Consider the following 23,412-nt stretch of genomic DNA (forward strand, 5'->3'; position numbering starts at 1 on the left):
CTCCTTTTTAAACTAAACCAAAAACAAATACAGCTTGTTTTTCTAGTTTAAACATTGTATGCGCATCCAGCAATATATAAGGCGCAATCTGTCACATATTTTTTCACACACAGGGTACTCTCTATGTCACCCGGTTTACTATAAGATAAAACATTTTCTTGTTTTGCTTGTTACTGTCATAAACTTCTCTTGTTTACTTATATGCATTGCCAGTGACATCAAGGATCAAATATGGCCAGAATAATCTTCTGTTACAAGGTCCCTTCTTATCAACACAAGTCCATGCAGCAGATCATGGATTCGTGTGCTCTTCACATAGTTCAAAGATAAATACAATGTAGTCTCAAAAGCAGTTGCAGAAAATGTGTTATGGGGATAAACTAGAAAGAGATTTTTTAAACTGCATATTTCGATGTAAATGAAACTGAAAACTTTTGAATTGCAACTGATCAAGATAATCATGATTTTCTTTCTTTCTTTCTTTCTTTCTTATTTTTATTGTTTGACAGAGGTAATTACTTAGTTCTTTTTGGATATTCTTACAGATTAAAAGGACCGATCAAACATTCACTAGAGTCAAATACTGTTATAATATGAAGAGACCATAGGAGTATGTCCTATCTGCTGCCTTTTCTCCTGCTTAAACATTTGAAGTTCAGGGGTGACGGGTTTCATTTGTGAATCATAAAATCATGGTTCCTATTCTCTCTTCCAATGAACCCTCTTTATCTTATTTTACATAGAAGGAGTAGTGTGACTGAATACACCACTGCATTCGCACCTACGCATTATTGTAATAATCTTTGTACCAAATATGCCTTGTGAGGTATCATCTGAAAACGAATAATATCAATATCAATTGGTCAATAATATCATGGTGAAATGTATGTAGTAACATTTTATGTAAAGTTATGAATTCCCCTTGTATGGTGATGTTGGCACGTGTTCAAACCCACATAGCCCTGTCTAGGCAGAAGCTGTTAAACATGTCTATCCTAAACAAAGATTTATTTTTACCTCAATTTACATATATGTAGTAAACAGGGTCCTTGGGACAGGAAGAGGGGATAAACTCGTTTCTCAAAGACAAAGGACAAGCTGACACCTCTAACCAAATGTCATCAACAGAGCCGTCCCTTGGGTACAGTGAATCGGGGCCACTGTCCCGGACCCCGAGTTTTGGGGGGCCCCACGGGCAGGGAGGTGAGGTGGGATGCGGGCGGGCGAGTGGGGTGAGGAGGCGAACGGGGAGGCGAGTGGCAGGCGGGTGGGGGGTGGGGAGGAACCCCCCTACCGGAACCTTCCCCTCCCCCCAGCGCCTCCTGCCCTCCGGCAGGCCCTGCCAATCAGCACCTCTACCTCCCTCCCAGTGCCTACCATGGATTAGATGTTTTGTGGCATTAGGAGGCGCTGGGGGGCAGGAGGAAGGAGCGAGGGTGCAGCAAGCTTGAGATGGGGACGGAACTGAGTGGGGGCGGGAAGAAACAGGGTGGGGCGGGGCCTTGGGAGAAGGGGTGGAGTGGGGGTGGGACCTGGGCAGGGCTGGGGGGTGGGAGCACCCTTCAGCAGATAGGTGCAGAGTTTCTAATGTCCTGGGCCCCGCACCCCCCTAGGGACAGCCCTGGTCATCAAAGCTGATTGGCAATCACTGGTCAAATGGCCACTCTTTGGCAACGAAGGGGAGCAGGAGCAGTTCTTCATTTTAGCAAGCAATAACATGGAATCTCTTTCACCATGAGATCCCATTTCTCCGTCCTCACAGCTGGAAGGAACTTTATCTAGAGGTAACCCTTAGGAAAATGCTTTTTAAAGGGTGACTGAACTAGAAAAACGAGGGGCAAAACCACCCGAGGTTATCTCCATCTCTCTACCCCTCTCTCTTTCACCTAAAAAGACAAAGAAACCAACCCTTTGACTTTGGGGGAGTTCCTGACCTGAGAATTTGGGCAGCAATGTTTCTGGGAACCCGTGGTAAGGATTTAACTTGAACAAAGTCTAGCTTGTTAAATTCAGCTACTAGAAAGTGTTTTATCTCTTTTTCTCTTGTAACTGTTTCTGACTTTAATACCTTATCCCTGTACTCACTTAAAATCTCTCTCTTTATAGTTAGATTAACTTGTTTTTTTCTAATCCAAACTAACCCAGTGTTGTGTTTAAATTGAGCTGTTTGGTAATTCCATTTAAAGTAGCAGGCTGTTGGATATTGACCCCTTACAGGGGCTAGGGTGACCAGGTGTCTGGTTTTCGACCTGAACACCCGGTCGAAAAGGGACCCGGGCGGCTCCGGTCAGTACGCCGACCAGGCCGTTAAAAATCTGGTCGGCGGTGCTGTGGAGCTAAGGCAAGCTAGTCCCTACCTGTCCTGATACTGCACTGCACCCCAGAATCGGCCAGCAGGTCCAGCTCCTAGGCGGGGGGGCCATGAGGCTCTGCGCGCTTTCCCCGCCCAGAGCACCGGCTCCGCACGCCCATTGGCCGGGGACCGCAGCCAATGGGAGCTATGGTGCGGTGCCTGTGGACAAGAGCAGTGCATAGAGCCACCTGCTGCGCCTCCACCTAGGAGCTGGACCTGCTGCTGGCCGCTTCCGGGGCGCAGCATGGAGTCAGGACAGGCAGGAAGCCTGTCTTAGCACTCCCACTGCGCCACTGACCAGGAGCCGCCAGAGGTAAGCCCATACCCCAAGCACCAACCCCTTGCCCCAGCCCTGAGCCCCCCCAAACGGAGAGCCTCCTCCTGCACCCCAAACCCCTCATCCCCACCCCAGAGCCTTTACCCCCAGATGGAGCCCTCACTCCCCCAACCCCCAGACCCAACCCCCAGCCCAGAGCCCCCTCCCACACCCTGAACCACTGTGCTCCACCCCCTAGCCTGGAGCCCCCTCCTGAACCCCAAACCCCTCAACCCCGGCCCCACTTCCGAGCCTGCACCCCCAGCTGGAGCCTGCACCCCTGCCCAGAGCCCCCTCTCATACCCTGAACCCCTCATTTCTGGCCCCACCCTGAGCCCACATCCCCAGTTAGAGCCCTCACCCCCTCCCGCACCCAACCCCCATACCCCAGCCCAGTGAAAGTGAGTGAGGGTGGGGAAGTGTAGTGAGCAGGGGGCAGGGCCTTGTGGAAAGGGTGGGGCAGGGGCATGGCCTAAGGAAGGGGTGGGGTTAGGGTGTTTGGTTTAGTGCGATTAGAAAGTTGGCAACCCTAACAGGGGCAATGGACCTATAATATCAGAACTGTCCAGGAGAAGGTTGGACAGTGCAGAATGCATGTTTTGGGGAAAATTAGGGACTGGGAGTGTGTTGGCGTCACCCTGCGAGTAGTAACTAAGGCTGCTGGAAGCTAGAATGTGGCTGGTGTGTTGCTGACAGACTGCTCGGGTCAGAGTTGCTGGACCAGGGCTGCAGCTATACACAGACACTCAGGGTGTGACTTTCATGCTGTTTGTGAGCAGACCGGGTTGGGAGCTACAACAACCAATCATTGTCAGGTACCCACGGTTGCAGGGTAGATGTTCTAGGTTGCACCCCAGAATGTGACAGGTATAAATGACATCAGAGGAATACCCCCAGTGTAAGGGGGGGATTGTAAGCCAGCTGGCAAAGAGGTGTCAGAGCAGCTCTACAATGCCCTCTTCCCATCTCTCAGTGTAGTTTGCATTATGAAGGAAGGAGCAGGTGCATCTATTCTTTGTTCCCTGCAGCATATAAAGGGCCAAGAGAAATAGAGTGTAAGATAGAGCACCACTGAGACTGCTCTAGCTTACTCCAGAGGGGACCGAACCAGGCCCCAAATGGTCCCTGAACAATCCCAGTATGAAGTAGACATCAAGATGGGGTAACGTTATCTTTGCACCTCCCTACTATCATGCCTGTGCTAAACACAGAAATGGAGTAACACAGATCTGGGACCATTGTTTCTTCATGCTGTCTCTTGCTGTCACCTATGAAGATATGTGCATTTCATCTGCGAGTTGGGATGATCTCAGGTTTGTCAAGCATGCTCCCACTATGCTACAGTGCATCAAATAGACATACCACAAATTGGCCAGGCTATAATGAGTCTAATTGTTGTTCTTCCTGATTGTTTGGCCTGTTGTCCCGAATCCCTGCTGCTACTGTTAATTGCAAGCCTTGACCCAGGAGTCCTGGGATAGGCTGTACACCAAAATGTCCTGTGCCTGTGCAACAAGTCAGGGAGAGAATAAGATCATGTTTTAAAAGGTGCCAATAATGTCGGTAATTTTAAAAGTTAAATTTTAATAGAAGTCTCTTAAATCCAGCACTTAGCCAAGCTATCCGTATTTAGCTCTTTCAGTCTTTGTTCAAGTCAATTCCTTTTAGCCCCAAAACCATTCTTGTTGCTGGCCTCCTAATGCCCTCTGCAGTATTCCAGGTGTGGTCTTGCCACACCTGTATAGAGGATTATTGCCTTCCTGCCTTCTACAAATGCCACTTAAGATTACTTTGGCCCTTTTTGCTGCCATCCTGCATTGCAAACTTTTCTAATTAATGTATCAAAAATAAACAAACAAACAAAGTTCCCCACCAGGCTTTTCATGTCCCTTTTGCTGAGTAGCCGGCAATCTTATTGCTATTAACCCTGCCCTTCTGCTCCTATCTCCTTCCTCCCTGTTGTGGCCCCCTTAATTCTGCTGGTGTCTGACATTAGATTGTAAATTTTTGGAGGGGAAGTGATCATGTCTGTTTATTTGTACTGTGAGATCTTCTCTTTTGAGTACTATGTTAAAGTTGTAAATAATAATAACACAATGATATCCCTTAGCTGTAAGTCTCTCTCAGGGTTAATGTTTGCCAAGTTTCTCCTTCCTATAGAATGTCTATGTTATGGATTATTTGTTTCCTGATGTATTTACTTTTGTTATTCCTGGCTGAATTTCATTTATTATTTCCTTTCTATATTTGTAACCTGTCTAGAATCCTTTGAGTTATTAATTGTTCTCACTGCTGTTTGCTGCCCCTTCCTGTCATGATAATCTCGCCCACTTCATCAGTATCTTTAATGAAGATATTAAATATAACTAGACCTATCACCAGCTTCTGCAATACCCCGTTACAAACATCTTCCTCCAAAGTTGACACGTGCACTGCAGTTTATTTAGTTCTTTCAGTTGGTTTTCAAGTCTAAGTGGCAGTGTTTTTTGGGAGATGCTATCAAGTGCTTTCACTAAAATCTAGATGCTGCATCTATTGCATTTTTTTATCCACCAATTCTGTCATTCTGTTTAAAAAGTAGTCATGTTTGACTGTAATTTCTGTCTTTTTAATGTACATAATGATGTGCCTCTGTAATTCTAAATCTGTTGCTACTGGTATCCTTCTCCTAGTATTCAATACTGCATTTTAGGTTGTTTGTTTATTTATTTATTTTCTTCAGCTGTCAGACCTATTTAGCTCACAGTACAGAGGTGGGTGGATGAGATTCAGAACATCCTAAAGATATAAAATCAAGCATGTATGTGCATGTATTTTGTTTATTTATTTGATAACTGTAGTTTAGCCCTGAATATTTAGGATAACCCTTCATAGTATACTAGTGCATATAAGTACAGTAGTATATTTTGTAGAAGTATTGAAGTCAGAGGCTTGGTCTATATGTAAAAGTTTTGCCAGCATTTCTATGTTGGGGGAAAAAATTAAACCAACGTAGATGTGCTAGCAAAAGCCTTAGTGTAGACCATATCATAAAGATTCTGGTACACATTCTTCTTTCCCTGTCCAGAAGATGTGGCACCTAGCACTGGGGCCTGCTTCTGCTCCCACTGAATCAATGATAAAACTCATAATGACTTTAATGGGAACAGGATCAGTAGAGCCCTGCAAATCCGCGGGTATCCGCTTTATATCCATGGACCATTTTTGCGGATAGCAGCGTGGGTGCAAATACAAATTTTGTATCCGCGCAGGGCTCTGACGGTAAGAGCTGGGCAGCCAGCTATGAGGAACCGCGGCGCAGACCCTTCACCTGCCCGGGGTGTGTGTTTGAGAGCAGCCCCGGCCGTGTCCCTGCTCCCCAGGCTCCCTGCCACTTGGAGGGCAGGTGGAGGGTCCGCATGGGGGTGCCTTGGAGCCTCAGCCCTGCCACGGTAAGTAGAGCCCTGCAAATCTGCAGATATCTGCAGACATTTTTGTATCTGTGCAGGGCTCTAAGGATCAGACCTCTAGCTGAAGCTTGTCAGTATATGATTCAGCTTCCTCCCTTCAAAGCCACTGCTATTGGATTGCTTCAGTTTGCTCTTGTGGAATAATGCAGCCATCCATGCTGTGCACTGCACTGTCCTTTAGGTCAGTAGGTTCATGGCACCACAGTCAGTGCCATTCTAATTCATAGATAACCAGAAAGTGGCTATTTAGTAGACTGGTAAGATGGTGCTAGCACTATGAGACAGAGTGCATCACCTTTTCCTACTACCTGGTTCCCCAGTCCCAATCCTCTGTTGAACTGGTGTTCTTGTTGTGCTACACTGACTTATTATTTTGTTTTCAGTTATTTACGAAATATCTGCTGTTTTTGACATAGTTTGAAATGGGCCAGTGTAGTAGGGTGAGTTATGTTAATTAGCACTAATGACTGGGATATCTATTGTGAAGTACAGAGTTTTATGAGTTGGCAAGTTAGCCTATAAAAAGAGCTTTAATAAAATCAAGTATGCTGTATCTGCATATAATTTATGTATTTGATAACTCTAGTTTAGCCCTAAATATTAGGATAACACTTCATAGTGTACTAGTGCATATAAGTACTGTAATATATTTTGCAGAAGTAGTGAAGTTAGAGACCTGGTCTACATGTAAAAGTTTTGCAAGCATACCTATGTTGGTTAGTAGCATGAAAGAAGTAAACTCCCTAACCAAGGTCATTGTGCTGGCAAAAGCCTTAGTGTAAATGCAGTTATACCAGCAAAAAAGTCCCTTTGCCGGTGTGTCTTTTTCATTCACGGAACTGGTATAAACTATGCCAACAAAAGAACTCTCTTCTTTTTTTTTTTTTTTTTGCTAATATAAGCTGCGTCTCCACTAGGAAGGCTTGCTAGTATAGCCATGCTGGCAAACCCTTTCTAGTATAGACAAGGTCTTAGTAGTAGATGACTCCATTATAGTGTTCTGATATTAAATCATTTTTGAGCAATGGGGTAGAAACCACCTTTTTTTGTGTTTGTGCATGAGAGGGTGTGTGTGTGTGAGAGAGAGAGTGTGCGGGATCTATAGATTAGGAAGTGTGAAATAGAGTGTGTAGTACTGTAGGGAGCAGAGACTGTAGCCTAATGGTTTATTATGTAGTTGATCTTAATCTTATTGAGGCCCACTGAAGAATATACTTGAAAGATGATGGTCCTCAAGAAGTCTGTGATTTACAAGACTTCAAAATAGGATACTTTTGGCAGTTAAATTAAAAATATCATTATTCTGTAAACTGGGAGATAATGTAAATGGGAATATTATTGCTAATGAAATATTGCAAAAAGAGTTAGTGTAAAATATCTTTATAATAGTTCGTGTATACAGTACATCTGATCTTCAAAACAAAGATGCTTCTTTTACTTCCTGTGAACATCACAGTAGTATTTGCATCTGTGTAAATCCTGTTTCTCTTAATGGTTTAACAGACAAACAGCTTTACTTTTGATTGAACTTGCATTTGCAATTAAACAGTTAGTATAACACTTTTCTCTCATATTTATGGTCTTCCTAGGTTGGCAGCCTCGCTGGTTTGTTTTAGACAATGGAATATTGTCCTACTATGATTCACAGGATGATGTTTGCAAAGGCAGTAAAGGAAGTATAAAGATGGCAGTATGTGAAATTAAAGGTAAGATTTAAATAAGTTTTTATTAGAGGAAATTTTAATTGGCAAGGGGATGAACAAGATGACCTAATACCACTTTTGCATCATTAATTTCTAGGATGCTTAAAAAAGGTAAGGGGAAAAATCACATCTAGACATGTTTAGTCAGATGTGCTTGCTACATCAACCCCAATTAGTTACTGAACATGAACTCTGAAGCAAAATAATAATGAAAAAGGTTATGATATTTACTGCTCCTTTATGAGGTTTAAAAACAGCCATATAAACCCTAGGGTATTAAGAACTTTTCTGTTTATGTCTTACATTGGAAATATCATAAATGAAGGCATCTGAAGCTGTTACCATAGCTACAGCTCTTCTCCCTCCCAAACTCAGAGGGAGGTAATGCTGAATGTTAGGAATTGTTTGCTGGGAAAGCCACAGCAGTGATCTGGTGGGTGCTATTACTTCCATTACTTTCTGCCTTTGGCCTTTTTTTCTGATGCACCTTTGTGGACGTATTTGTGATGTGGATACCTGATCACTAGAAAATGGACCGAGTCCATCTACTTCTCTTACGTAGGCCAGCAAGCAGTTATCGGATGGCAACAACTTTTGGTTACTACTGCCAGTGCCTAGGTTGAAACCAGTGACCTAGGAGTGAAAGGCTTATGTCTCATTACTAATCTCTTGAAACATTCAGTCCCCCTTTCTTGTCTGCTTGTTCATTTTCTATAGTATGGAGGAACAGTAATAGATAGATGCCAGTAATTTGGGATTAATTCCATCTGTCATGTACCCAGGGCTGTCCAGTCCTAGACCTGGGAGTACTGTGGTTGAGAAATATGCCTGGTACTTTGTGACATCTGTGGCTGATTAAAGTTGTAGTATTGAATACGATGGCTCTAAGTGGAGTAATATTCTGTTCTCATGCTTGGGAGGATGGTGACTTTGACACAGAGCCCAGAAAGTTGCATCAGAAAGGAAAGTGAGATTGCTTTTAGTCTAGTCCTTCAGAGATATTTGCCCACATCACAAAAATCTTCAGGTTGGCATGATTGAATCAGGACTAGACTAACAGTGGTATTTCGGGCGAGGAATGTTTTGGCAGTGTTTTGAGGGAATTTTGCACAGTATCTGTCCACACTGTGTCTGGCTCTAGCCATTACTTAGTCAATTATGTTCATGAATATCAAATTCATACAATGTTTAAAATTGTTTTGAATAGCTTCCGTTTCTTACCAGATGCAATCTGTAATATGTAAATAACTTGAAATAATATGGTCTGTATTTGATAATTAGTAACCTTACTGGTTTAGTTATCTTTTGCAAAATTAGTCTTTTTTCCCTTTTTATCATTAGTTCATCCAACAGACAACACAAGAATGGAGTTAATCATCCCAGGGGAACAGCATTTTTATATGAAAGCAGTTAATGCAGCTGAGAGGCAGAGATGGCTGGTAGCACTGGGTAGTTCTAAAGCCTGTTTGACAGACACCAGAACAAAAAAAGAAAAAGGTATTTGTACCATTAAAAGTGTATGAAATCTAATAAAATTGTTTTTGATTAAGATGGTTCTTAATTTGTCCCATTCTAGTGGTTGAATTTAGTATTATTTATGTAAGATATAAATCTAATTTATATATCGATAAATATATTGATACATCTTCATTATGGATGTAATCCCTGTTGTGTGCATATAATAACTTCTGGTTTATATTTAAATTGTAATTTCCAAGGGGAACAGGAAAAGAACTGATCAGCCTTCGCTAAAGTTAGCAGAAAGGAAGAATTATTGTTACTGTATTTCTCTGAGTAGTCCAATTCCCTTTACGTGTGTGTGTGTATAAATATGAGCTCATTTTAATTAAATATAGTACTTTGATCGAAAGGTATCACTAGACATGGTGAAATGGATGAGTTTAAAAATCTCCCAGCTGGCATTGCTCCTCAGAATTATGAATTTTGCCAGTCTAATTAGCCCAGTGAGTGTCTCTGCAGTACGCTGGCAGCTTCTGACTGGAAGATGTCTGACTGGCTATGCAAAGATATATCTGAGCAAGGAAAAATATTTAAAATATTGTAAATGTATGGCATCAGGTAGGTCAAATCACTTCTTATATTGCTCATGTGCAACTTGCTTCTGACTTCACTTTACTACTCCTGAGTTTTATTACACTCCCTGTTTTGGGTTTCTATGTTATGTTCAGATTTGTCTTGTTCCAGATATTGGCCCTACCAGAATCATAGAAATGTTGCTATTAAAAACTAAGGGTCAGATCCACAGCTGGTGTAAGTCAGCGTTAACTCCATTGACTTCAAGAAACTATGTCAGTTTGCACCAGGTGAGGATCTGCCCCTTTATTGACAATTATCTGACTTGCAGATGTGTTGACTGGGATTTTGAACTGAAGTCCCTGGGTTACCTCCTTTAGGCCCCTTTGAAAAGCCAAGCCATAAACTTGGGCAATAGTACTTGCTTACATACATTGTAGTAATGGTATTCCAAATCTCAAATCTGCCCAAGACAATGGTGAACCATCTGTGTATGAATCATATTCTTATCTCACGAAGAATATAGAAATCAATCACATGCTTCTCTGCCCTGTGCTGTGGTTCTGTGTGTATTCAGCACTTGCCCATGTGACAGCCTGAATGGACAACCAAAGTTGCACTGCAGTAGTGCAGTCACCCAGCCTCATCTAGGAATGACACAAAGGTTTCCTTATGTCCTTTGTCTAAGCTTAAAAAACACTGGACCAAATCAGACCCACTGCAAGAGCACAAGGAAATTACATGAGTTTCAGCTTTTATTATCCTGCCTTCCACTTCGAAAAGCAGAGGATGTGATTCAGCCCACAGTCTTGTCCGCCCAGCTAATGTGATCAGAACAGCTCTGTTCATAATGGCTATACACCTTTTGGTTTTGTGTCATTTAGGTTGTGTCTGTGCTACAGAATTTTTGGAATATATTTCCTTTAGCTGGACCAGCACAAGTGGGAGCCCTAGTTTAGACAAGGCTCTGGTGGTTTCCAGCATTTTTACCTCTGTTAGTTAAAACTTGAGCAGCAGATTTAACTGTCATGGTGTCAAACAAACAAAACAGAAAATCAGAAGCCACTGGAGGCTTGTATACACTAAACCTCTCTCAGCAATACCAAGAATTCAGCTCCAGTGAGAATGTTATCTTGTAATTCTGTAGTGCAGAAAAGGCCTGTAAAGACAGAACGGGCACATCTTTAAATAGGCAGTCGGGAGAACTGTCACAGCATTTATTAACACTGTTTACAATGCCAGGGTATACAGCATAGGAAATATGAAATTAACACAAAACCTGCAGCAAACATGATGGAAAAATAGTATTTTGTTCCTGCTGCTGGAGAGCTCTTAGTTACGTAAAGGGCTAAAACTTAAACAATCTAGATCTGCCACCCTCAAAACGCTGGTTGTAGCTGTTAGGGAGTCATTTGGTTGCCATTGTTCTGATTTCTCTCCATAATCCCCATTTCTGCCTCCCTAGTTTTTCTTGGTAAAGACTGGTAATCCTCTGTAGCCAGTCTGAAGGTTTATCATTTGCAAGGTTCCCTGAGTGAGTAACCGCTCTCCTCAGGTGCTTGTGGATAGAGGGGAGCAGACCTCCTTCAGCTGTTGAGGCCACAGACTTTGTCCATTGTGTGCTCCCTGGGATGACACGGTAAATGAGAAAATATTTTACCTCTTGTTTGCTGGTTATATACCTTTCTCCATGGTCCCTTCCAAATTTACATATACTTTGTGAAACTATTCCCAACTCATTTAAGAATCCCTTCCTAGTCTTGAAAGGAATTTCAGTTTGTTTGTAAAAATTGTGCAGATAAGTCTTATGCTGTGATTGATAGGGTTTTTTAATTATTTTATTTTTCTTGTAGAAATTAGTGAAACCAATGAATCTCTTAAAACCAAAATGTCCGAACTTCGCCTCTACTGTGATCTCTTAATGCAGCAAGTTCATACAATACAAGAATTTGTTCACCGTGATGAGAGTCGCTCATCTCCCAGCATTGAGGTATCAGATTTCTAAAATTATACTGGAGAACCTGATTATTTAAATCATGCTAAATTCTTGTTGTCACCTTATGCACCTTATCAGCAACTTAATGTTGGAAAATATTTACGTAAGGTCAGTTTAATAGACGTTTAAAAATTGTCTATATTCAGATGCCCATACACTGGGTTCAGGAGTATGGTAATACAGTCCACATTAAAAGATATTATATAGATACAATGCACGATGACATCAGAGTGCATATTAACAAGCAGATATGTAGGTGAGTCATTCAGTTAAAAGACAGAAGCAAAGCTGGCTGGGTTGGTTGCACATGAATTCTCCTTGTCTAAGAACTCTACAATAGACAATAATTGACACATCCTGTTTCTTTATGCTTTGCTTCCTATGTAAGTGATCTATGCCATTGCTAGAACCTCCCTTACCTTTGCAAACTAGAATCCCAGGTCTTGAAAACTGCTGCAAACTGATTTTGGACATTCATAGGAAATCTATTTGCTCTTCTAATCCTACTTCATGACCAAATTCAGCCCTGGAATAGGTGGGCCACTTCACTGATGAGTGTAGGATTGTGCCCACTTACAGCAGGGTTGAATTTGATGCAGAGACTCCTTTCACTAGGAAAGATAATGGGTGGGCCCCACTCTAATTCACTTATTTCACTAAATAGAAAATAAACCGATGACTCCAGTAGAAGTGATGGCTGCTCAATCCTTCTAAAAGTTCAGACCCTTGTATTTAGGAAGTAGGAAAAACATTGCAGTGTTTTGCTGTATTGCCCCAACCTCCCAAAATAGTCTTCTGCTATTATATGTGTTTGTTCATTTTTCAATAAGGTTGATTCTAGCTACCATTAAAAAGTATAGTCACCAAACTTGTATTTTTTTAGAATTTTGGCCAGTTAACTGGGAAACCAGTTGATTCTAAAGTAACATTTTCGGTCTCTTTTTACATTGTTGCTGATGTTTGTGCTATCATTTGTTTTCAGAACATGAATGAAGCCTCCTCCTTGCTCAGTGCCACATGTAACACATTTATTACAACACTTGAAGAATGTGTGAAGATAGCTAATGCCAAGTTTAAGCCAGAGATGTTTCAACTGCCTCATCCTGATCCCTTAGTTTCTCCTGTGTCACCTTCACCTATTCAAATGGTCTGGATGTTTTATAACAGTAACATTTTAAAGTGTTATGCTATTGATTGGGAGAGTAGAAGAATATATGCTATATAGTCACGTGTAATCCTGACTCCACTGAAGTCAACAGTTTTAGCCTTAAATGTATATCACTACTGACATGTTCCCTAGTCTGTTTGCTTGCCAGACTTCACATAAACTGTTCATCGTAGGAGTAATTCTCCCGTGGATGATGACAATGCTAATCGTACCCAAGTACTGGATTAACGCTCAGTACTTTGCAGCATTCATACGAAAATTGAATTATCCTGTTACCTATACTGCAGGGTTATTTTTTTAAAACATTAAATATTCATTGTTCTCTTTTAATACTGTAACCTGGCTACTCATCGAAACAGAGAACTTCTTTGTGGCTTAACTCTCAGCAAGTGCCTTTCAACTTCCCAGTGTTAATATGTCTCTTTTTAAACAATATCCTGGTTGATCAAATATGCCGTTAGCTGACAAGTTTGTTTTTGTTAAATAATGTGCAAGATTAAAATACTTTATGGAATTCTTAATTTGTTTATTTATTTATTTATTTTCCTGTTGAGGAGTTGGGATAAGTGAGGCTCTGTCAAATTTTATTTCATATATGTGGATTCTCAGATCTACTCTGTTCTAGGGTTTTTTTCCTCCGTCTTTCCCTTTCATTTATCTGTATCTGATGATCTCCTCCCTTTCCTCCCATCCACCCAAGCGACTCTTATTGATCAATATTTGGGTCAAATTATTCTCTGGGGCACATTTAGAGAGTTCTCATTGAAATCAGAGGGCTCCCTGTGTGCATACCAGATGGCAAAATTTAGCCCTTGGATTAATCCTTTTGTATAATGTAGACTTGAATCTGGCATTAGTTAAAAATGTTTTGAGGTTTCTGTGGATTCTACCAATGATCCAGTAGAAATTTGAGTAATTTTTGAGGCAAGAGAGAATGAGATGTATATATCCCAGGTAATATTTTTGGGTAGTAAACTAGTTCTCTTTTATTAGTGCTTTAAAAATTCCTGCATTACTAGCAATCTATCCTCTTTCAAATAGTTAAATAAGATTCCTTAATTGTGGTTGATTTTTGTTTTAAATAATAATTTTTAAAAATCACCTTCTCCCTCTGAGAAGTATAAATAGAGTATATGGCTGTGTATAAGCATTTTATAAGTCATGATAAAGAGTTTAAAACTTGTTTCTTTCATTTTCTAGATGAAACGCTCCATTAGCCATCCTGGTACATACAGTTCAGGGAGGTAAGAATAAAAATTGCTGTTAAGTAGGCTAGTTTACTTTCTGAAAGCACCTCATTGGACCAATCCAGCAAGCCCCTCAGTAGGGAAATATCAGCTGAAGTCACTATGCAGAGGATTTGCAGGGTTGGCAAATGGTTTAAAATTTAGAAAGTAACAATCTAATATCAATAGTTTTGCAAATCCAAAATTAAGACACAAATGTTGCAACTTACATACAAGTCAAAAATATACTAGTAAAGTTTGTTTCCATTTTTATTCTGAGTAATATTCCAAATTTGATATATTTTTAGTTTAGTTTTAAAAAGAAATATAAAAATATTATCAAGGAGAGACTTCAACATTGGCAAAATAAATAAGTAAATCCAATTGTTGTTTGTTATAATCATTATAATATAAATTCGTACATAATCTTTCTATGGTTTTTGGTAGAATTGTATCATTTAAAATGACCATTTATCAGAATTGCTATTATAACTTATCCAAGTTGTTTAATCAAATCTTATGGCAAATAATGGAAGTATTATCTAAGGCCTTCATCCTGCAAATGCTTATGTGTGTGAGTACCTTTATGCAAATAAGTAGTTTCAGTGGGACAACTGTACTTGCATAAAGTCACTCATACACAGGGCTGGCTCTAGGCACCAACCTAGCAAGCATGTGCCTGGGGTGGCAAACCGGAAAGGGCAGCTTCCCGGGCGGTCTTAAGGGTGGCACTGCGGCGGCTTTCGGCGGCACACCGGCGGCAGCTCCTCCGGCGATTCCCTCGGCGGCGGCGGCATGACGGCGGCAGCTTTTTTTTTCCCTTCGCCGCTTGGGGCGGCAAAAAAGGTAGAGCCGGCCCTGCTTATACACATTAGAGTTTGCAGGATCGGGGCCTGAAACACTAAGATTTTTGATGATTCATTCTTGCACAATTTGAATTTTTCTATTTTCAAGAATTATATTCTGATCACATTTTTCAGATTTCAAAATCTGTACAGGCTAACCGTGTTCTGTTCACATGGAGTTCCTTTCAGCTTACTCCTCAGTATTGCTCTTTACTATCTTTAAGATAGATCTAATAAGAGCACTATAAATACCAAAAGATATATCTTAAATTAAAAGCTAATAGACTGGCTAGATGTTTGTTATAAGTTTGTAAAACTAATAAATCCTATTTAATTTGCAGTAGTAACGCCACAAAAGAACCAATTTCTTCACTCCACCGGTTATCCCAACGACGCAGAAGAACATACTCCGATACAGAATCCTATAATGATATTCCTCTTGAAGATACAGAGAGTAAGTTGGAAGAGAGAGAGTTTTACTGTGTGTACTTCTGTTTAATTTGTTACCGTACTTATCACAATTGTTGTACTGCTAACACCAATGCAAGGAGAATACCTAAAATTACAATCTTTGTATGTAATCAGAGCCATTGCATTAAACAATAAAGTTGCTTGTAGGATTCCTATGTAATGAATTAAAAGTGCTGATGTATTCACTACGGGATTGACTTTGCCACCCTTTACTCACCTCGACTGGTATCTCAGATCTTGTGTAGTCCCACTGAAATCCATGGTACTATTTGTAAAGTAAGGTACTACCCAAGGTGAGTAAATCTGGCAGAACTGGGCTCTACATAAGGATTACATGAACAACTAACATTTGAACTACACATTTTCATATATAAACTAACATTTTGGAAACCTATGCAGAATGTTGATCAGTTCTTTCCAGTCTAACCATTATAGTGAGTCAGATTCTTGTTTCAGTTACACCAGGGCAGTCCCATCGAGTGGAGCTAATTTCCATTGAATGGAGTTACACTGGTAGAACTGAGAGGAGAATGGGACAACCCAGTGTATTAGTAAAGAACAGTTTATACCAGTGCCTACCCACCCCATACACAGAGCAACACTCTTCTGAAACAACTCAGCATGGTCAATAAATCAAAACAACAATCTAGGACTATTATACTCTGTGTCAATGATCCCATGATAACTAGATCCCGTTGCGAAAATATGCCGAGGTAAGGTCTCTTTATGGTATTCCCATGAAACTCCCAATTGTTTTTACCCCATTCTCTCTTTATCAGGAAGGCTGTGGCCTGCTTTCTTCTTGATTAACTGTGGTTTGTCACTTTCAAGAGGGACCCAGTTTGGGGCCAGCCTCTCCTCTCTTGGAGGGTAACTTAGCCCTTGTGCAGAAGGTCAACACAAGGCCTATGCACTGCTCAAGTCCCACTTAAGCCCTAATTGGTGCTTACACCTTGTGTGTCCTTTTGAACAAAGGTGAATTCCACCCTATGTGACCATGGTCTGGTTCCTCTTCCCATGGATGATCCAGTCTGTCTTCTCTCATGACAGCTGTGGTCAGATCAGTCATGTTATTTTGTGTAATCCCAGTCTGTTCTTGTTCCTTGTAGAATTGCTCCAATTTCTAGCTTTTTCACTAATGTAGTTTTTGTCTTTTGCCATGTTAGACAGAAGAGTCCCTTTTCTGTCTTCCACTTTAAGGGCTCCATCTTCCTAGAGTTGATTCAGTTCCTTCCTTTCCCCAGTAGGTGGCATTGAAAATAACAAACTTTCAGTAGGGGATTCTGTATCCCTTCCATTTTATTAATGACAAAGTGTTTACACACTTTCAAGAGCGGTTCTTGTTTGAAAAATGACTGGAAAAGGGCATTGTGGAGTTCAATGTTTATTCTGGCTCACTGATTCTGTATCAGACTTGCACAGTTTCAAAGATAAAATGTACTTTCTTACTGCCAACTACTGGGTAAGATTTAAGCTACCAAGAAGGATGGGGCTGGGGAAGACCAAGCAAAGAGTGCTCCTGACTTTCTTTCCAAGCAGTGCATCTATATATAGAAATAAAAAGACCTGTTAGCAGCCCACTTTTCTGTGATAGACCACCTCTGACACCTCTCCAGGTGCTAGATAAATGCCAAAGTGGAACAGATGTTTCATTTGAAATGGAGAACTTACCAGAGGCTCTATGATGTCTTCCAGTAACCTTAATATGCATTAGTCACCTGGCATAATCTTGTTAAGTAGAGTGACATTTGAATAGTGTACCATTATTAACCTGTATTCTGACTGACATGGAAAACAGCACTCTTTGTGCTCATCAGCTGCTTAAATATCTGATGAAAAAGTGTCATTTTTCAAATGCAGAAACTAGTCTCTGACTGATTTTACCATGTGTTTAAATCTATTATTAATGAGCCATCTACTGATCAGGTAGACAAACATCCTTTCTGGTATAATGTGCGGTAGACTGGGTTCCTTTAACAAAGCAAACACCTTTATTAATGGCTGAAGTGTCCCAATAGAGTTTTTCAGTGAAAAGATTATTGCTGCACTAATTCTTAACACACACTCTTTGTTGTGCTCCTTTGACTGAATTTCCCTGTGCACCCCAGAGATTCTTCTTTTACAGTATTTGTGTATTGCATAGTATGATTATCTGTAGTTCTCAGTAGCTTTTAACATTACTCATCCATTACCCCAGGCATTGACATAGACTAGACTAATTCAATGCAGACCATAGAGAGCATGTAAATATTGCATCCAATAGTTTAAAAAAATGTTGTCTATGTGAAATATTTGCAAGCAGAATGGTTAACAGATTGAATTGGGGCACAGTTTAAATACTAATCAATATCTTACCAGGACCTGCTCACTGTTCCAGAAGTGCTCTCAATGGACACTTGGCACCATCAACCATTCCTGAAGAAAACAGATCAGTTTCAAAGAAAAGACCTGAATTGGAAGAGACTCTTCCATCCTCTTCTTCCTGAAGAAACTGCAGTTTTCAACTTTCTATAAGTAATGCTATGCAAAAGCTGCTGTAATTATATTATTGTTATAGGGAGTAGTTATTTCCCTTTTAGAAGGATTTTTCTGCACTTTATAGAATAATGTAAAAACTAACTTTGAAGTGTATTTTATCTTTATATAGTTTATTTGCAAGAGTATTTTCCTAATGACTTCACAGTTTGAATGTGCATTTTTTTGGAACAAATGATGGCTTAACAGATAGGCATCTGCATTTGTAAGTGTATCTCTTTTCTAAAAAGTGTGATGGTCTGATAGTTTAATAAACCTGCAGATTTTAAATCTTGAAGATGGTTTCAGATGGGGTGGGGGGGGAAGAGGGGGTATGATGTCACTTGTGCCATGGACCAACTGGTCATTTGTACAAAGTTAGGACCCGGTCTTGCAGTCCTTGTGCACTCACTGTTCTCCTTGAATGGGAATTTTGCTTGTGTAAGAAGTAAGGGATTGAGTCCCTAATGGATTACTATAGCAGCTTGATGGTAATTTTAAAAACCTTCCTTTAAAAACACAAGGATATACATAATCTGATCCTTATTTTTAGCCAGTTGAAAGTAGAAATATCTCATGTATTTTTCTAAACAAATGTATAAAAAGTAACTTATCTGCATATGAAGCATTTGTACCAAACATTGGGTATTTAACAATTTTTATTTATTTATTTTTTTTGCATAAAAAATTTCTACTTACTTTCATTACTAAAGGTCTACAGGCTTCAAGATGTACACAAATTGTTGCTGAGGTGTGTAGCATCACTGAATAGCTAATGCAACACTGTTTAAATTTACTCTGCTCATTTCAACTAAGGCATATTTTTAACGAAGTATTATTTTAGTGTTTGCTTCTAAAATAGACTGTTAAGCTACTGTTGTAAGTTAGAATATTTGTATCTCTACATACTTTATTTATGAAGTATTTATACAAAAGGGGACTTCTGTTTATTATGACTACTATATATCACTTCACTATGGCATAAATGTAGAGCTAGAATCTGATCTCAATTACACTTGTGTAAACGTGCATTAGCTGTAAATTAGATCAGAATCTGGCCCTCTAATTACTGAATTAATAATATAGTATAGCAGTGCCTGCTATTACCTCTCTCTCATATAAGGTTGTTAGTGTTTGCATTGTAAACTCTTGTTTTTTATGTTCACTTTGAGACAAACTTGGGCTGTAAGTCTTAGCCATAGAGTACTTTTAAAAAAAAGTTGCTGTTTTTAATTTACACAATTGGTTAATAAATGTACAGTTTTTTGCATTCACTCATGCATCAAATTTTGTCTTATAATTGAACCTCCTTTTAATTTGACATATATTGGCTAACTAATCTGGTACATGTTAATAACATCTTGAATTTGTGTAGGCACAAGAAGGTGAATTAACAATCAAATGGAAGCTCGCCTTTTAAATTTCCTGGATTTTTGTTTGTTTAAATTTTCACAAATATGATGAGTAATTACATACTTAGGTCCTCAATCTTGCAAATGCTTAGGCACAACCCATTGAATTAAACTACCCACATGTGTAAAGTTATGTGTGGGTATAAGGGTTTGCAGGATTAGAGCCTTATTTTGTGCTCAAATTAGCAATTGAACGTAACTAGTCATTTGCACACACAAATTAGGTACATAAATTTGGACTTTAATGGATGCTGTTACACCTCCACACTCTTGTAAATTGTAAAAATAAGTATTAAAAAATATGAATGAAGTTACTCAGTAATCCGCGTATTGTTGCCACAATCTATCATGTTGATGAGAGCTAGTGTATATAACCTCAAATGCAGAGGTTTTTTTTAAACATTCATGCAAATCCACTGTTTTCTTATCCTTAATATTTGAGAATTTTTCTTCTATTTCGCTGGGTTTTTTTTAATTGTACCCAAAATTGTCCACATTATAGGTCTAAAAGTGAAATCTTAAATCCAAATTGTCTTTGAGTTAAGACTGCAGTAGAGAAAAAACTTCTACTACTACACTACTTCTATAGCTCTGTCATTTCTTTAACTTTTAAATTATAGAATATCAGGGTTGGAAGGGACCTCAGGAGGTCATCTAGTCCAACCCCATGCTCAAAGCAGGACCGATCCCCAGACAGATTTTTACCCCAGTTCCCTAAATGGCCCCCTCAAGGATTGAACTCATAACTCTGGGTTTAGCAGGCCAATGCTCAATGAATGCCAACAATTAAAGTAGAGTTTGTTGTAATTTATGTTGCTCTGAATCTGAGACCATGCACTTTTGAATGAAGTTTGTGGCAGTTCTATGAGCTCCTTATTTAAGAAAATATCCATAGGTGTTTCAGTATTTTGGTTATCTTCTCCCATTAATACTTTGGTGTTGGTTTAGTGTGTTTTGTTTCCAGGAGTGGATGTCAAATAAGGGTAATCATGTTTCTTAGATTATATTTTTTTTAAATGCCTATTCTCAAACCTCATTGAATTATTAGCCTAGGCCTGGTCTACACTAGGAGTTTATGTCGAATTTAGCGCCGTTACATCGAATTAACCCTGCACCCGTCCACACCACGAAGCTATTTAGTTCGACATAGAGCTCTCTTAAATTCGACTTCTGTACTCCTCGAAAACGAGAGGAGTAGCGCTAAATTCGAAATGGCAATATCGAATTAGGCTAGGTGTGGATGGAAATCGACGGTAATAGCTCCGGGAGCTATCCCACAGTGCACCACTCTGTTGACGCTCTGGACAGCAGTTCGAGCTCGGATGCTCTGACCAGCCACACAGGAAAAGCCCCGGGAAAATTTGAATTCCTTTTCCTGTCTGGGCAGTTTGAATCTCATTTTCTGTTTGGACAGCGTGGCGAGCTCAGCAGCACTGGCAACGATGCAGAGCTCTCCAGCAGAGATGGCCGTGCAATCTAATAGAAAGAGGGCCCCAGCATTGACTGATCGGGAAGTCTTGGATCTCATCGCTGTGTGGGGCGATGAGTCCGTGCTTTCAGAGCTGCGCTCCAAAAGAAGGAATGCAAAGATCTACGAGAAGATCTCTAAAGCCATGGCAGAGAGAGGATACAGCCGGGATGCAACGCAGTGCCGCGTGAAAATCAAGGAGCTGAGACAAGGCTACCAAAAAACCAAAGAGGCAAACGGACGCTCCGGATCCCAGCCCCACACATCCCGTTTCTACGAGGCACTGCATTTCATCCTAGGTGCGGCCGCCACCACTACCCCACCACTGACCGTGGACTCTGAGGATGGGATATTGTCCACGGCCGGTTCCTCGTCGGAAATGTTAGCGGACGGGGAAGATGAGGAAGGAGATGAGGAGGACGAGGCAGTCGACAGCGCTTGCACCGCTGATTTCCCCGACAGCCAGGAGCTCTTCATCACCCTTACCGAGATCCCCTACCAAACGTCCCCATCCGTTACCCCGGACACCGAATCAGGGGAAGGATCAAGCAGTGAGTGCTTTAAGCATCTAAACATTTATTTTTAACATAACTGGAATATTTATATTGTTAACAATGGGGTTTTCATTCACTCATTTAAACATAGAAACTTTTATTTATAAGACAACAGGAATATTAATAATATCAGCAATTGGGTGTTCATGATTTTTTTGCCTTAGGCAACTATTTAGTCCCAACTATGTAAAAAAAATCAAATAATGTCCGGATTTTCATGATTAGGCAACCACAGGACGCTCCACTCTGTAGTCCCTTCCAGTGCAGTTACACCAAAATACGGTCTATATGTCCGGGAATTGACACAAAGTCCTCCTGGGAGAGCTCAGCATAGCTCTCCTGGAGGTACTGCTCAAGCCTGCGCATCAGGTTCCTTGGCAGGGCGATCTTGTTAGGTCCACCGTGGTAGGACACGTTCCCACGCCATGACTCTATCAAGTAGTCCGGGATCATAGCACGGCAGAGCATGGCGGCATACGGCCCTGGCTTCTGCATGCTCTCCCGAAGCATCCGTCCCCTGTCGCTCTCCGAGATCCTCATCAGCGTGATGTCGCACATGACGCCCTGCTTTGAATTAGGGAGGGGAATGTTAGTATTGGGACTGCTTTACAGCCACGCGGTGGAGGCGGCAGAGGGGCAGCATACAGGGACCTTTCCCTGGGACAGCCGCGAGGTGGTGGGACAGGGGCAGAGCTCATGCTTCCCTGATTGCTGCCAGCAGAGAGTGGCATTGCTTTCAGTGCGAAAGGAGCCCAGTGCTACTATTAAAGTTTTAAGCTGCCACAAGTCTACGGCTTACCATGTTTTCCTGCTACAAAAGTAGAGGTGTCCTGCCACGCTTCTCAGATCGCAACTGCAAGACCCCAGGCACTGAAGGCGAGGGCCGAAAATTCGACCTTGTCCTGAGTGCGCATGTGAAAGGTGCAGTGCATGGTGTTGTTCACAGAGAAAGACTATGTTCTTTGTTAGCAACTTCATTTATCTGTCTCAGGAATTCACTCCCTTTTTCCCATTCCCACAGACACATCTGCGACTGTCTCCCAACCCAGCCTGGCATCACACTCCCAGAGGCTAGCGCAGATTAGGAGGAGGAAGAAGAAGACGCGTGAGGACATGTTCTATGAACTTATGGACTGCTCACGAGCGCAGGCAGCCCAGACGACACAGTGGAGGGAGAACTTGTCACAAATGCACCGAGCAGTCATGGAACGGGAGGAGAGGTGGCGCCAGGAAGACCAGCAGGCTACTCAAACCCTGCTTGGACTAATGAGGGAGCAAACGGAGACGCTCCGGCGCCTTGTGGATGTTCTGCAAGACCGGAGGCAGGAGGACAGAGCCCCGCTGCAGTCTATCTCTAACCGCCCTCCCCCGCCACAAAGTCCCACACCCCCCTCACCAAAAGTCCAAAGAAGGAGGGGCGGCAAGGGCCGTTAAAACTTTCAGTCAACCCCTGCAGACTGCTGTTGCACTAGAAGGCTCTCGTTCCACAAAGTTTGAAAAGTCCTTTCCTACCCATCTCACACAAGCCCCCGTCCAAGTTTTCTCCCCCCCCTTTTCATGTGCGGTTCATAATAAAATATTTGTTTCTGTTAAGTACTGTTTCCAAGATTTTCTTTTAGAGGAGATTCTGTCTGAAGGGGGGGAAGGGGTTTGGTAATTGGACAGGACAGTCACCTTAAGGAGGCTACAGAGGCGGGGGCAGGTCCAGCATCAGGACACATACACAGTGCAGTCACCAGTTACCCTGGTGAGTCTGGGAGGTGGTTTTCATGTTCTGGGGGGCGGCAGTTAGAGAACTTATGCCGCGGTCCTTATCCTGGATCACAGAGCCACGCAGCAGGGGGTCTGTAACCCTCCGCCCCCTGCCAGAAAGTCACTTGGCCGACACATACACGCAGTCCCG

At 41.4% G+C, this 23,412-nt stretch overlaps 1 protein-coding gene across 6 annotated transcripts in view; it reads left to right on the forward strand.

Annotated features, from left to right (window-relative positions):
- PLEKHA3 (pleckstrin homology domain containing A3) overlaps nucleotides 1–23,090 on the forward strand; it is a 31,592-nt gene extending 8,502 nt beyond the window's left edge. The window contains exons 1-9 of one of the 6 annotated variants that reach the window (XR_010561749.1): nucleotides 3,254–3,484; nucleotides 7,708–7,824; nucleotides 9,163–9,318; nucleotides 11,709–11,845; nucleotides 12,834–12,998; nucleotides 14,220–14,263; nucleotides 15,432–15,544; nucleotides 16,018–16,274; nucleotides 17,920–17,987. Coding sequence is in view for 2 of the 6 variants with exons in the window: in XM_065412916.1 (XP_065268988.1) it covers nucleotides 3,940–3,982; nucleotides 7,708–7,824; nucleotides 9,163–9,318; nucleotides 11,709–11,845; nucleotides 12,834–12,998; nucleotides 14,220–14,263; nucleotides 15,432–15,544; nucleotides 17,920–18,047 (903 nt within the window). In the remaining 4 variants the exon portion in view is untranslated. Of the gene's footprint in view, nucleotides 1–3,253; nucleotides 3,485–3,909; nucleotides 3,983–7,707; nucleotides 7,825–9,162; nucleotides 9,319–11,708; nucleotides 11,846–12,833; nucleotides 12,999–14,219; nucleotides 14,264–15,431; nucleotides 15,545–16,017; nucleotides 16,275–17,919; nucleotides 20,061–22,530 lie in introns of those variants that run through there. The other 5 variants (XR_010561748.1, XR_010561746.1, XM_065412916.1 and 2 more) reach the window with 5 other exon arrangements.
- The last annotated feature ends 322 nt before the right edge of the window (nucleotides 23,091–23,412 follow it).

This window comes from Emys orbicularis, chromosome 11 (genome assembly GCF_028017835.1).
Source record: "Emys orbicularis isolate rEmyOrb1 chromosome 11, rEmyOrb1.hap1, whole genome shotgun sequence".
Classification (NCBI taxonomy): Eukaryota; Metazoa; Chordata; order Testudines; family Emydidae; genus Emys; species Emys orbicularis.